The sequence below is a fragment of the Amblyomma maculatum genome, chromosome 3 (genome assembly GCF_055883805.1).
Source record: "Amblyomma maculatum isolate TAMU_Amacu chromosome 3, ASM5588380v1, whole genome shotgun sequence".
Taxonomy (NCBI): Eukaryota; Metazoa; Arthropoda; class Arachnida; order Ixodida; family Ixodidae; genus Amblyomma; species Amblyomma maculatum.
Genome location: NC_139346.1, coordinates 145040172 through 145054771, shown reverse-complemented (window position 1 = coordinate 145054771; position 14600 = coordinate 145040172). Strand labels below are relative to the sequence as shown.

The following is a 14600-nucleotide window of genomic DNA, read 5'->3' as shown; positions in this document are numbered from 1 at the left end:
CTCATCAACCCACACTACTTTCTGCCGCCCCCTGCCACACTTTCCTTCCCTTAGTATCCCATTTGTTAACATTTTTCGATCATCGGTTATCCTCTCTTCGCACTACATACCCTGTCCATGAACATGCCATGAATGGGCATCCATTCACCTACCTTCATTTTCCCTGAAAAAAATAAAAATCTACATTTTCCTGTGTGGTACCATCTGTTTTAATGGCTTATAATATGGTTTCCACAAAAGATGTTCATGTGATGCTCAGCTCGCCCTTTTCACTGCAGGGGTATGTGAATACAGGAATTCTTGAACATGAATATGAGAAAAAAGATGCCTTCAAATATGGAATATCTGATCAGTAAAGAAGAATAAAAAATGAAAATAGCAAACATTTTGCTTATTAATGCGAAAACGTTACTTCACTATGTTTACAGATTTCTGTCCGTAGACCGTGTCCGCAGACCGTGTCTGCAAAATTGTGTCTGCAGCAGTTGCGAGTAATTGAGAAGTGGTAGAGGTTAATGGGTGGTGTCAATCGATAAAGGGTGATGTAATGCTGTGTCCAAAATAATAATTAGGCTAATAAGGTAATTAATTAGAGGCAAAAATGAAACAGTCAAGGCGAAAATGGTCTCATTAGCCAATGGCTTGGCGCCACATTTGAATGTATCAAATACTAAAAGAGTTAGTTAAATCAGTCAATTAAGGCGACGTCAAGGATGTGACGTCATGCAACCAGAAGTAGAGCTGGAAAAGGGCATAGGAAGGGATTGGCGCACAATTTGAAAGTACCAAAGACTAAAATGGATAAACAAGAAGTGAATTAAGCAACTAGAAGCAACCAACAGCAGCATCCGTGCTTTTGCATTACTCCAATGCAGATTCTGCAGTGCTCTATAATTTTTGAAAATTCCCATGGTATTTGCGCATGAAATTAAACAAGAATTGCACAGAAGTGTATGCCTGGCTGAAAAATTCCAGCATGCGCAATATATATAGGATTCCATATGCCAATTTCCTGCATAGGATGGACCTACATGAAACATGATGAAGGTGCAATATGGCTGCTGAATACAGTAAACTCTCCTTGATTCAACCTTTCAGAATAAAATGTCCCAACTGAAAAACTGTAACTGACGAATGGGATTGAAAAAACTGTCAAAAACCATTTGCATTACAGTAATTTTATCTGATGAATACCCGCGTGAGGATTGTCTGCATTTGAGATGAAATCCAAGTGAGGACGACTTTTTTTCCCCAGTTCCGTTCAGAAAGTTCAGAAAGTTCACAAAACGGCCCGTTGCGGTTTGAAGATGCTTCACTGCACAGCCTACGCAGTCGAGCATTACAGCGAAGCGCGAAGTACAGTGAAATTGCAGCGCTTTCGGAAATCTTTCATTATTCGAAAATTCCAAATACAAGTTTATCGAATATGAATACAAATCGAATAACAAACATATTTACAAACATACTGATTCGTATTCGAAATTTCAAATATTCGTGCACCACTAATTTCCAGTCGTAACTTCTCTTCTTTCACAGAGCCCTGTTTTTGGACTATAAGGCATTCGATAAAGTTTAACAAATGCGCCTACTTCTTAAAATTTCATGTTTTAACCTGGTGCCAGAATAAATTCGAAAGTTCCTAAATGCTGATTAACAGTTTGTTTAAAAAAAGCTCACATTCACTCTCAATGTCCCTATCCTTTCTAATGAACCACGAGGAACCATGCTCCATGCTTGTGGTACATACTAATAATCTAAGTCATAATATCTCTTCTGAAATTTACCTCTTCACTGATGACAGCACTGCATAACATCCAACAAATAATTACTCTAATGATTTCTTCCTACAAGACAATCTTAATAGAGTACTAGCACCGTGTGACCCATGTTGATATATTTAATCGTAAAACTTCCCTGCCATCATTTCCCCATCACAGCAACTATGCAGTACCTGCTGATTTTTCATAATATTACTCTGACACCCCTGCAAACTCCTTCCAATTGTGTAGGTCTCCACTCTTCTAATGATTTAACTTGGACACATCCCGTGAGTAGCAGCATCAAGTTGTCTAACCGTGTATTAGGTTTCGTACGCTACAGTTCATCACATGCAGCCCCTTCAGTTAAAATGCACTCCAGCGAGACCCTAACACGCTTTGTGTTAGAAATACTAGCACTGTCTTGGACTTTCACCACATCAGTCTTATCGCAGCCCTTGAATGCAATTAGAATTATGCTGTTAAACTGATGCTAGCTCCTTAATAGAGTTTTAGTGTACCGCAATCTGTGATCCGCTACTGTGATCTTGCACCGCGCGTTCCATTGCATATGCTTAGGTCCCCTTGACACCAGTAGATGGCACTACATACTGGAAGTTGGCACCAATAAGTGCATATGCACCGCTCATACTGTGTTCCCAATATCACAGGCATTACCCATGCACTGCTCGCAATTCCCCATTCCTATAACAGAAATTTCGAGGCTTGCATGCAGTCAATCTTTTCAAAGCCTTTTCTTAAATAGAGTTACTGTTGGCAGCTTTTTTCCAGTCATTCAATGTTCCTGCCAGGGTTCTGTCGTTAATACCTGCAAATGTATTGCTGGGACATGTGAAGCCCTGCCACATTCCATGCAGCCGTCTTTGGGTTCCTGTTGAACTAAAACTGACTTGCATAGTAATTTGAGAAGCAGTTTTGAAAGATTTGAAAGAAAGATGCTAACAACTAATTACTACCTTCTTAACAATCTACTCTGCCTCAGCGTATCCGTTTCGAAACAATGGACTAACAATCAACTTCAATGAACAGAAGGGGAATGCTAAGAATATGGTGCAATAATGGAGTCAAAATGAAGTCCCACTGCTTCCCTTTAAAGGCACCATCTAAAGCAGGGGATGTTGTGCTGAACGTATTCCTGGCCAACAGATTAGGTATGTTGGGGCAGCCTACCCTGAGCAGGTGTGCAGAGCTTCTTGGGTGGCTTGCTGCACCACATCCCAGCAGTCTGGTTGGTCACAAAGAACCTGCACCAAGGGGTGGGTCCTGCACAGGATGGAGAGGAATGAAGATCCCCCAGAGATGCCAGCGGACGACCACTCATGTACAGAGAAACATCACTTAAACTAACTTCAAAGGACCTCAGGAAAAAGCTTATCCAAGTGAAAGCTCACTAGACTGAAATAAGCGTAAGCTTGTTTCCATTAGTTAAAGGGAAAATCTGGAGTTCAAATAATATTTCAATGCATTTATTTGTCATTGTACCCATTTGCATGCACCGAATGCAGTAAACTCTTGCTGCATTTTTGCCCTTGGATCGCTGTAGACCGGAAATGAGTTCAAGCATTCATGAAACTCGCCCAGCACAACGGTCGGCTGGCCAGCAAAGGCTCTCAGTTTTTCAATCAGATCATTTCTTCTTCAGCTTATACCTTTGGTGTTTTTTCATTCGTTGAATCTTCTTTTTCTTGCCGAGGTAGAGCACGTTGCACAATTACCGGCACGCTGTAGAATGCTTCTCCCAGCTAAACCGCGGAATCCTCACAGCTCAAATTTCACACACAGATGGGACTTTGTCGTTACTATTTTTTAATACCGAATTTGTTAAGGACACATGCCTGATTCAATCGGAAGAAGCCTGATGTTCTTATCATATTCGGCGGCGGTGAAGCAAGAAAAGCCGCTGCCCCAGCGCTGGCATTGGTGGCACCATCTTGTGCTGTTTGCAACAACCTTCCATCGCCTCTCCTTCTGCTGTGACAGAGTTGGGGGAAACAGCACAAGATGGCGCCTCCGACGCCAGTGCTGGAAGTACTGGGGCAGCGGCTTCTCTTGTTTCGCCACCACCGAATACAATAAGAACATCTGGCTTCTTCTGATTGAATCAGGCCAGTACCCCAACCAAATTTGGAAATTAAAGGGATACTGAACAAAAAAATTGCCACTGAGATTTCTAGTGCAGATGGTAGCTTTAAACCAAAACAACACACTTTATGAACAGAAATGAGCGAAAAGTAAGTATTTTAATAAATATTTCTCAAATCACCACACCTAGCGGCCTCCTGTGAAAGCTCTGACAAAACCTGCCTCATGCCCCCTGCCCCCCATCACGAGCGGTCGCACCCGTTCATTTTTCCCTTCCTCCGTGGCACTCACAAAGCACACGGACAGACGTGCTTTTTTTTATATATAAAGTGCAATGCCCTAAAACTGCTGCTCGTGTTCCTACAGGAAGCCTCAGCGCACAGCTTTAAACCACGCTGCACACAATTCAACCTTCCCTCCCGGCACGCAAACAATTGCCCGCAATACGCACCCTCCGTTCACATCCCCCTCGACATCTCTCGTCTGCAGAATTCCACGCTCCGCAGCGCGACGCGGGAGAGCTGACACTGTGCGCAGCTTGTCAACCAACTTCAGGTGAGGAGGTGGAGGCGGCAGGACCATGACATAGTTGAGGGTAAATGTGACATCACACCCGCCAGATCACAGTCAGGAGCACGCTGCCTCTGACCCGCTGGCCGCTCAGAAAACGTTAAAAATACAGTCATTCGCTCAAAACTAACCCAAATTATGTGTCTGTACTAGTGTAATCGTGTCTTAAGAATGCAATTGTGGTTTTTTCTCAATATACTTGGATATTTTTTCAGTATACATTTGGAAAGTACTAACGACAAAATGCCATTTGTGTGAAAAATTTGAGCTGCGTGGATTCCGCGGTTTTGCTCGGAAAAGCATTCTACAGCGTGCCGGTAATTGCGCAATGCACTTTATTGTGCTCGCTACAGTGTGACGAGCATGGCGCATGCTTTAACCACAGAGTCGCAGGCGGCATAGTCCTTAAAAGGAAAAGGGCTACCTGAACCTACTCCTTCCAACAATTATTTCCAACCATCGGGTTCATTGTTTCACCTTTTTCACGCAGCTGCTCATCTCGCAGTAAGGAGCGCGGTTCTCAACGTAACAATCGATACTAGGCCCTCTACTCTTTTTAATGTCCATTAATGATTTGCCCATTGCACTAAATCAAATAAAGAGTATGTCATATGCAAATGATACAACCATTTATGCTTCTCACAGATCCACCGCCACACTTCGGCATATGCTTAGCATAGGCCTTAATAACTGTGGAGCAAAAATAACTGGCTATAAATAAATTCCCAAAAAATGACCTTCATGCTATTTCGCTCTCTTTTCACTTTCATAAATATTCTGCCAACACTGACGATTGATAACCATGCACTGCCTATATCAGAAACTTCCATGTTTCTGGGCTTAATTCTCGATAAGCACTTAAAGTTTCATCGCCATGCTCAATCGCTCATGCATAAAATTTTGTTCGTCATTACATCGTAATAAAGACCTGTGAATATTTTCAACCTCACATAATATGTTCATTATATTAAGCCTACATCCATAGTCACCTTAACTACTGTTTGTATTGCTGGGGAAATACATACTACACGCATATTGAAAGACTTCAAAGCCTTCAGAATCAAGCCATCATGGTTATGTCATTCAGTTCATTTCAATCACGCTCTTTGCCATTGTACCAGTTTGAACATACTTCCACATCAACATTTATTCAGCCTAAAATTGTCCATAAATAAATCATCATGCTCATACTGATGGCATTGCCAACCAACTTGTAAATACTAATTCTATCAGGTTTAAACAGCGCAATAATCTCCTTTTGCAAATAGTCAGGACTAATTATGGAAAATTTACTACCTTGCTTGCTGGCATATCTTACTGGAATTCTTTAGTACCTCCAGAAATTAAAGCATCACATACTGTTCACTCATTCTATTTCCACATGAAAGTACAGTAAACCCTCGGTAACTTGAAGTTGTAAAATCCGGAAAAAATTTCGAGATAAGCGGAGTTTCGAGTTAAGCAAAATGCCAAAATTTGCTGGCGACAACCCATGGCGATCCGCCGCACGCCGCCGCCGCCAGCGCCTGTCGTTGCCGCTAGTGCACATCGCACGGAGCTACGGGACTCTGCGACAGAGGCACGTTTTCATCGTTGGTTTGTTACCGCCCCGCCGTCGTTCAGTCATGGAGAGTACAGTTACGCTATATCCCATTTCCAACACAACACAGCTTGAAATACAATAGCACTGATGAAATCTTTTACGCAGCGTGTTTAAAAAAAAAAAATAAAATGGTCGCAGTGCAGCGGTGTGCTGCTACAGATGCATACTTGCATTGCAAGCAGTGGCTTTCTCTTGCTCCTTTCGAAAATTAACAATATCTAGCCACCACTAGCCTTTTTATTTTCCTTTACTACCCTACCAAGATTTTACTGAATTGTCTCGATGTACCCATATATGCACGGATCAGATGAAGTGAGTGTCTGCAGGTTCTTCGCTCGAACTGGACTAGGAAAACAAACTTCGCTCGCAAAATAAAAAAAAAGTCAAGACGGAAATTGAGTACCCCAAAGCCTTCTGCGATTGGCTGCCTCACGACCTGCTTCCGGGTGAGACTCAAAATTTTCTAAAAACCCAGAACCTGAGCACGACAGCAAGCAAAAATGCTTTAGCGGCCCTCGGCCCGCCGCGCCCGTCGACGCTCCACTACACAAGGGAAGCTTTTGTAATAAACGCAAAAGAATTCTCAGAAAAAACTGAATTTTATTATTTTAGAAGGCAGAACTGGGTAATGCTTTGCCTGCTTCGCATTGGCATTCAGCCCGACAAAAGCGTCCTCGAGCTGCTGAACGCATCGCATATGCCATTGGTCACCACTGCTGCATTCAACTTTGCTGCGGAGCAAGCGTTGCGGACATCACATACACAACGAAAATCTATCAACGCTTCATGCATATAGCGCAACGAAACAGGACCACAGAATCTCTAAATCGCTCTTGCCGATCTGGACGTGCGAAGAGAAACTGACTGAACCACGCTGAACTGGCTGAACCGGCTGCCCGATAAGACCCATCAGCCCCTACGCGCGCGAGCGGCGCTCACGTAACTGCTCCCAAGACGAAAAACAGCTGCGTCCACGGGAATTTCGTATTCGCTCTTCGAACGTGACGGCGTTCGGCACTTAGTACAGGAACAGAACGCTTGCTCGGAGCCCCTATCACCTTTCAGTAATGACGGTTGCCGTCGGTTCTTCCGGTCAAAATTTCGAGATATCCGCATAAAGCCCGAAAAATGCTTCAAACCAGAGCTAATACATACCAACTATGGGAGGCGAAGGTGCGGCGTGGAAAATTTTCGACTTTACCGATTTTTCGAGAGATGCGAGTTCATGTTAACGAGGATTTACATTATATTGAATAGACGTGCTACATAGTTATTTTCCTGAACAGATACAGTACACTTTAGAATGTGCTAGTTCTTGAGTTCTGTGTACTCAAGTTGATGATCTGTATATTTATCTTTAGTTTTCATTGTTGTATTTTACTTAACCTTGTTTGTTTTGTAGGTTGTGCTTTTAGAGTGGTTAATAGTTACAGTGCTTCCTATTTCCTTACATTTCTACTTCACTTGTTTTGTTCTGGGAGGTCCCCCCGACAGTCTTGCACTACGGGACCTCCTTCTGTAGAACTCTTACTGTATTCCAGCTCTTGTATGTATGAAGTGACATTCTTCAAGTGGCATAATGCTGTATTATTATCAATACCACCTGCCTCAGGCACAGCGGAGGGTTCTGGATTAGTTTAGACCAACTGGGGTTCTTGAACATGTGCACACATAGCACAGCACACATGGGTGTCTATTTGAGCTTTGCCTTCATCAAAATACAGCTGCAACAGGCAGGGTTCGATTGCTGCACCTTGGGATCAACAAGCGAACGTTAAAGACAGTAAGCCTCCGTGGCAGATTTGTGCACTAAGGAGAGGCTAGTTCAAGTGAACATGGCAGAGGGTGCACTCTCGAGTGTGATCACATTACAAAAATCAGCGCTGATGCATGCACTTCAATAGTGAAATCAGTCAGAGAGGGAAATATCCCATACATCATTTCTCAGTCCTTTCTAACTCGCAAAAGGTTTACTCCCGGTAAGAGCAGTCTCTTTGTGACCAGGATGCAGCATCTTAGAAGCCAGCTTCCACCTGTCCTCGGTATCCGTGTAAGCAATGCTGAACTAATAAGAGTTGTTCCCCCTTTTTTCCACTGAAGCCTAGTACCCAGAAATGCAGCGTCACGAACACAATCACGTGAATAGAAAACACAACACAGGCACGCACACACACACACGTGTTTTCTGGGTGCTATGCAGCACCAACTCGCCCCTCAAGCTGTTATTCTGAGATTCCTTTGTTTGCCTGTTTGGTGAGATGACAGCGTGGCCCGAAACCCTAGCTGGTGAGCCCACCTGAGGCCAAAGGGGCAGTGGTAGGGGCCTGCCTTAAGATCCTTTTGCATGTGCAGCATCAACAGACGACCGATGGCCATCACCACAGCTTCCCTCGGGTGCCTGCAACAAAATGCGCAACAAACAAAGGCTCCCTTAAAGAGAGGCACTTAGCTTAAGTTAAGCAACATCCCATGAGAATCCCATGAGCACCCCATGAGATCAGCAAAGCACAAATCAAGGCCCTAATGCAAGGGTCTCAAACTCGTATTGCTATACGAACTGCAATAAGAAAATTTCTGCCCTTGCAGGCCAGGAGCCACAAATACAAACAAGATGAAAATTAAAAACAATAAACATATATAAAATGAACAAGGGTTCTACTTAAGTTGAGGACAATGCAGAGTGCTATGGAACGAAAAATGGTAGGGGTAACGTTACAAGAGAGGAAGCATGCAGAGTGGGTCAGAAAAATAACTATGTCAAAGACATTGTAGCGAAAATCAAGAAGAAAAAATGGACATGGGCAGGGCATGTAATGTGAGGACAAGATAACCAGCAGTCGAAAAGAGTTATAAATTGGATACCAAGGGAAGGAAAGCGTAGCAACGGGGCAGCAGAAAGTCAGGTGGGCAGATGAGGTTAAGGAGCTGGCAGGGGTCAAGTGGAAGCAGCTAGTACAGGACTCCGCTAATTGAAGGAGTACAGGAGAGACTTCCACGCTGCAGTGGGCATAGTACAGCTGATGATGAAGATGAAAAAAAATAAAGGATGTCTCGTTCACAGACCACACCCTTCCAAACTTCCTGGAAAACAAAACCGCCACGTGCTGCCTTCTACCTAAATGCCAAAAGCTTATTTCAGGATAGCTCGGAGAGAACTCCTGGCAGGGTACGATGGTCAATATGACAGCCACTTATCCTCAAAAGAAAAATCTACATCTGAAGATTAAATAGAGGGCAGGCTGGTGCAGCACCTTGATATTAAGATTCATAAATTAAGAGGCCAGTGACTCTTTACATTTCCACAAAGAACAAGTGCTATATGTGGACGAGGTTTTTTATTTTAGTTTAGTTGGAAAACAAGTCAGGTGGTGAAGTTTACTCGTGAAGCTGGCACATTCGTACTGAACAAAGGCCGAAAGTTTTGGTGTTGGTGGGCCACATTACAATACCCCACAGGCAATGTGTTTAAGAACGCTAGACTACTGCAACAGTGTAGACGAGTGAGGGAGCCTTCATTGTATCAAAGCCATAAACCCAAAAAAACGTGTTCAGATAAATGAAGTTCTAGCACAAATAAAAGGGAAATATTATACCAACGTGCTGACTGTCTATTATGAGGCTTCAACTCTATTATTTAGCATTATTTTAAAATTCAAACTCTGTTTCCAAACCGAGCACTTAATTTAACAAGAGGAGTCCACTCAGCAAACAAGAGAGCCCAAGATTTTTTTCAGTGCAGTCGCATCAATCATCCGCATTTGTAGATTCACTGCATTCGCCTTATCTGTGGGCAAACAGTGTGCTGGCATGCTTCGCACAATCTTCCATGCAACTCAACAGTGAAATCGCGCACGCAGTGACATGGCTCTAAACCTTGCACCCAGCAAACTGCAAACAAATCGAGGTTTCATTGACTCAAAAACAGAATAAGTGGTGAAGACTATTGCTCAATGCCACCTCTTTTTTTTTTTTCTAAGTTTACTAGGTGACTTCCAAGAGCAAAACTGGAAGCCATGGTCTCAGGGAGCGCTGACCTGGTGGCTGTAGAGAAGGCCGCGAGCAACTTCCCCAGGGCATAGCGCCACTCCAGCTGGCCGGCCGCCACCAGAGAGACCAGGGCCTCACAGCACTCAGGCTGCTCGCCACACTGCTCGATCAGCAATTCCACTCCTTGAGGTAGGCCGCGCTGCAACACAATTTATTTAACTATACATGCTTTACCTCCCTAGGTATTTTCTTCCCAGCTTCCATTCCGTATTTTGCATCAAACGAGCCATTTAGAAACTTCCCGGGGAAAAAAAATGAAAGAGTACAGGCATCGACAACAAGTTTTCTTCAGGTGTGAAGCTGCATTTTGCAGTTCAAAGGCTTTTGAATACAGGAGCACCTTATTTTGCAAGTTCTACAAGCTGTACTACATAGCACAACTTTCAGTTGGACCTCTCTTTCAAGATATAAGTGCAGACAAGAAATTTTCACTGTCATACAACGTTCTTGGTATTGAAGGTTTGATGGAAGCTCGTCCCGTCAGGAATAATCATGGCAGAATGTGCTAAGTTAGAACAAAACAACAAACAAGCAGTGCAAACGAGGTCCCCATAACATGGTCGTTATGCCTCCTCTTTGTTTCAGAGTGGTCATCAGTGCTTGACAAACAAACAGCATTTCTCTCTGAATCTAGCACTGCTACAAAGGACACTTTTTTTAATAACTTCCCGCGAAAGTTGAGCACAAACAGTTAGCTTTAAGCATAATACTGAACTGCGAACAATGAAACGCAGATGAACTCATTCGTTCAGCACGGTAAACAACAGAACTGACCATAATTGTTCCGGTCAGTAAACTAACCAGCGAAACATAAAATGTGTTAGTTGGAACACAATGACAACCCTGTAATAATCACAAAGAGTCGCAAGATGGTGCAGAAACAATATACCATGCCGAAACACCATAATTACGTTCCCAATATCATAAAGCCATGACTTGCTTTAGAAAAATAATAATAAAATAAAAGACATAGAAATATCACATGCTGATCTGCAAAAGAAATGATACCTAGCCCTACTCTGATGCAAATTAAGAGCCGTCGTCTCCAAGCACCAGGAATTCCTGAACTATAATAAAACTTCACTTTTGCCTAAAACTGAAGAGATTTTTTCTAGGGCGGCATATCCAAAGTGGCCAGCAGTGTAATCACATGGCTCTAGGACATGGGTCTAGGAATAGGACGTGGCCTATTCAGGTCACAGTAGTGCTGCCACCTGGCGAAAGCATCAAAAGGTTTTGCAACAGCAGCAATCCACACCAATACATGTCGTGTGCCACTTTTGCTCCTAACCACCTTGTTTGTATGCCTGGGTCCTGTGCTACAGCATTATTTCCCTTCTTAGCACAGTGGTTTGGCAGCTTCACCTGTCTCGTCTCCAGTGGTTTGGTCCCGCACATGCAGAACTCACCTTTGCGGTCTCTGCCGACAACGGAGGGTCGCCAGGTCTCAGCTGGCGGCCAATCAGCTGCAGCAGCTTGTGCACCGCCTGCGTTCACCCGCCACACCAATTGAAGGAGTACACTATAATACCACAAGTGTCAAGAGCTATACAATTGCTGAGTGTGTAAAACACTGCAGCAGTTGTAAGCAATCCGATGGTGTCCCTACTGTGCTGCCAAGATGGTGAAAAATGATGCAACCTATTCACTCATCAGAATTCATTAGAAAATGCATGCAAACAAGCACAGGACTGCTGTCCATCAACAAGGCTAGAAAAGCAAGCAGCATTTCATGAAGACGTTTCATCCTGAAGCAACAGACCATTTGCCATGACCATCAACATCAAAATAATATTTATTTTGGCATGCAGTACATTTAAAACATAAAGATTTTTGTGTTACAAATTATGAAAACCTCAAAACTACCATCTCTGCCATGCTTGCTTTCAACGAAAATGCACTGTTCCTAGACGACACTCGCATTCTTCATGGAAACGAAAACAGGCATAAACTCTGGACAGTCACCAGTCAACTGATAGCTTCAAGTTAGTCGTCAAACGGGTGCAATGGCTTTAGGTAACCAGTCTTTATGCCTGCTTTATTATAATTTTTTTTTTTTATCGCAGACTGCTTATGACCATTTTAGCAGACACTGAAAGAAACCCCGGAATGAAGAGCTAGGTGATTATGTATGCAATCATTACGAGTGGTGGCATAGATGCAGAAAGAATAGAATCATCTCCAAGCCAGCACTGACAGATGAATTTGTTCATCAAAACCAAAATCTGTATATAATGAGTCAAGCTCTGGGACTGCACACACTGAATTATGCAACTTACAAAGCTTTCTGTGTCACCAGGAAAACAAAATGCTAACTACATTCCCAGATTTTTCGCTTGAATGGGGTCTAACGTTCCTTGTAAGAAATGTTACAAAACTTCTTCCTATGAGTGCTGCAAACAAACTGCTTGGTGGCCAGCCTATCAAGGATAATGTATTCCACATAATTACGAACAAACCCTGCCTATAGTGTCAACAGTGTAATCAGCAGTCGAAATACAGCACCAAACGCAACAGATGCTGCCATGCCGTACAATATGGAATGCAATAAGGCCAAGTGCAAACCAACCTAATCAGACATCAGAAGAAACTGCTCCATACACATTAATACACATTATTAAGGTGCATAGAAAACATGCTGCACCATTTCCGAATAGCCCAGGATTTGAAAATTTGACATCCTAAGCACTCTACTTTTTTGGGCCCTAAAAAATCACTGCCAAGAAAATGACAAAAACTATTAGTCTGCACTCAAGGATGACATTATCACAACATTATTACAAAAGTGCTTCACTACTTAAACAAACCTCCACTTCAGAACAGGTGAAAGGACACCTGGACCTGTTGGCATATATCACATAAAACGTAGGAAAGAGAGTTACACTGAACCGAGAAGCAAAAAGCATGTCCATAAACGACAGCGTCGTCCAGCGTCGTGCACCTTCCTATCGATTTTCAAGCTGTCGATTCACAGAATTATCAAAAATGGGTTAAATAGAATTTTGCAAACAAATACAACTTACAGCTTCAATTTTAAGTTTACAAATAGCCCACTGCAGCTTTCAGGCATACACAGGGACTCATGAGAAAACTGTTTCACACCGCGCAGCTGTAAAAACTTCAGCTGGTTTGATAATTCTTGCATATTGGCATCATTTCAGCTCGCACGCTCAGCTGCCTCGGCGAATGTTTTTTCTAGAAGAGCTCATGTAGTAGACGCTTACGTTGCCCAACAGTGTGAGCTTTTTTTTTTTTTTTTTTTTTTTTTGCCTTCGCAAGCGAAACGGACAGCGAACGTAGCGAAATGTACTGCATTTCCGAAATTGCCGACAACTCTCATTCCAAACGCAAATATTTGTTCCGTAACCGCTGCAGCTAGGCACGAAGGCCAGCGCAAGCAGCGTGCGAGGTCCAAGCCACGTGTGCATGCAACGGGGACTCACTTTGCGCCGCACAAGAGGCAGGTCGAAGTTCAGCATCAACCTGATGTCCTCCATCTAAACAGCCGGTGGAGTTCTTACTGACAACACGGGAACGTATGCACTTTGAGCACTCAACAAGCCTTGATGGTCCCCATATCAAGCTTTGAAAACAAAAGCGCGCTCCGATCCACAAGTCAGCGTATTACGAGTGACCGATGTTAGCCCGTGCATTATACAGCATTCAATATAAACGTCTGCTCGTAATCAAGCGGTATTAAACGCTTCCCGGGCCACAAAAACTCTTCACGGCACCCACGTTGTGGTCCCTGCCTATTTGACTAAATCCCACCGCGAGCCTCATGTGCCAACGGTAGAGCTCAACGGAGCGGCGTGCGCGGAGGCGGGATCGGCGTCCCGTTGCTATGGTTTCAGTTAGGCGAACACAACGTAGGGCTACAGTGTAGTTGGGCGAACTCTGCTGCTCGGGAGCACGGAGCGCGCAATCAAGTGACCCAGGGATGACGGTTTGCGTCGAGATTATAATATAACCTTCTTGTTTGGCGTTATTTCACATCATAGAGCATCGCTACAGTTCTTGTTCTTCTTGTTCTACCTTAATAAATGGCACATACCCGCGAAGGCGGATTGGCCAGGGTGCAGTTTGGACTGCCATATATTGTACTACGTCTCACGATATCTGCAGCACCGCGAAAGGCAGAGGAGCCCTTAAAATTGTGCCTCTCGACCCTAGAGATACGAATTCGTGAAGGTTTTTCTTTCTTTTTTCCTTGAGAGCGCGGAGGCGATACATAGCTCTGAGCAGCAGTAGTAGTACGTATAATCAGCACCGCTTGTCGGAGAGTTGCGTAAAAAATCTTATGGTGGTAGTTTAATTGTGGTTCTCGTGATTGATGATTGATTGGCACGTGATAGGCGATGACGAGTTAATAAATCATTGTAATTGTCGAATTAAATGCCTGTTTGGGTTTGTTGATGTTATGCATGGGTTCCATGTGGGTTCTTTAAGCGCCCAGTGGATTCTGTAATAATTAAGCTAATTTATAGCGAACAAATATATACCATTACATGTAATGTCAG

The 14600-nt window shown here is 43.4% G+C and overlaps 1 protein-coding gene across 1 annotated transcript in view; it reads right to left on the bottom strand.

The window, feature by feature from the left end:
• Window positions 1-13916, bottom strand: part of LOC146196248 (focadhesin) — a 134006-nt gene extending 120090 nt beyond the window's left edge. Inside the window, exons 1-5 of the mRNA XM_084598133.1 lie at window positions 13524-13916; window positions 11490-11567; window positions 10068-10219; window positions 8330-8431; window positions 2949-3041 (exon numbers count right to left, since the gene is read on the bottom strand). Of these exons, the coding sequence (XP_084454259.1) occupies window positions 2949-3041; window positions 8330-8431; window positions 10068-10219; window positions 11490-11567; window positions 13524-13577 (479 nt within the window). The 5' untranslated portion in view covers window positions 13578-13916. The remainder of the gene's footprint in view (window positions 1-2948; window positions 3042-8329; window positions 8432-10067; window positions 10220-11489; window positions 11568-13523) is intronic.
• Window positions 13917-14600: the final 684 nt, after the last annotated feature.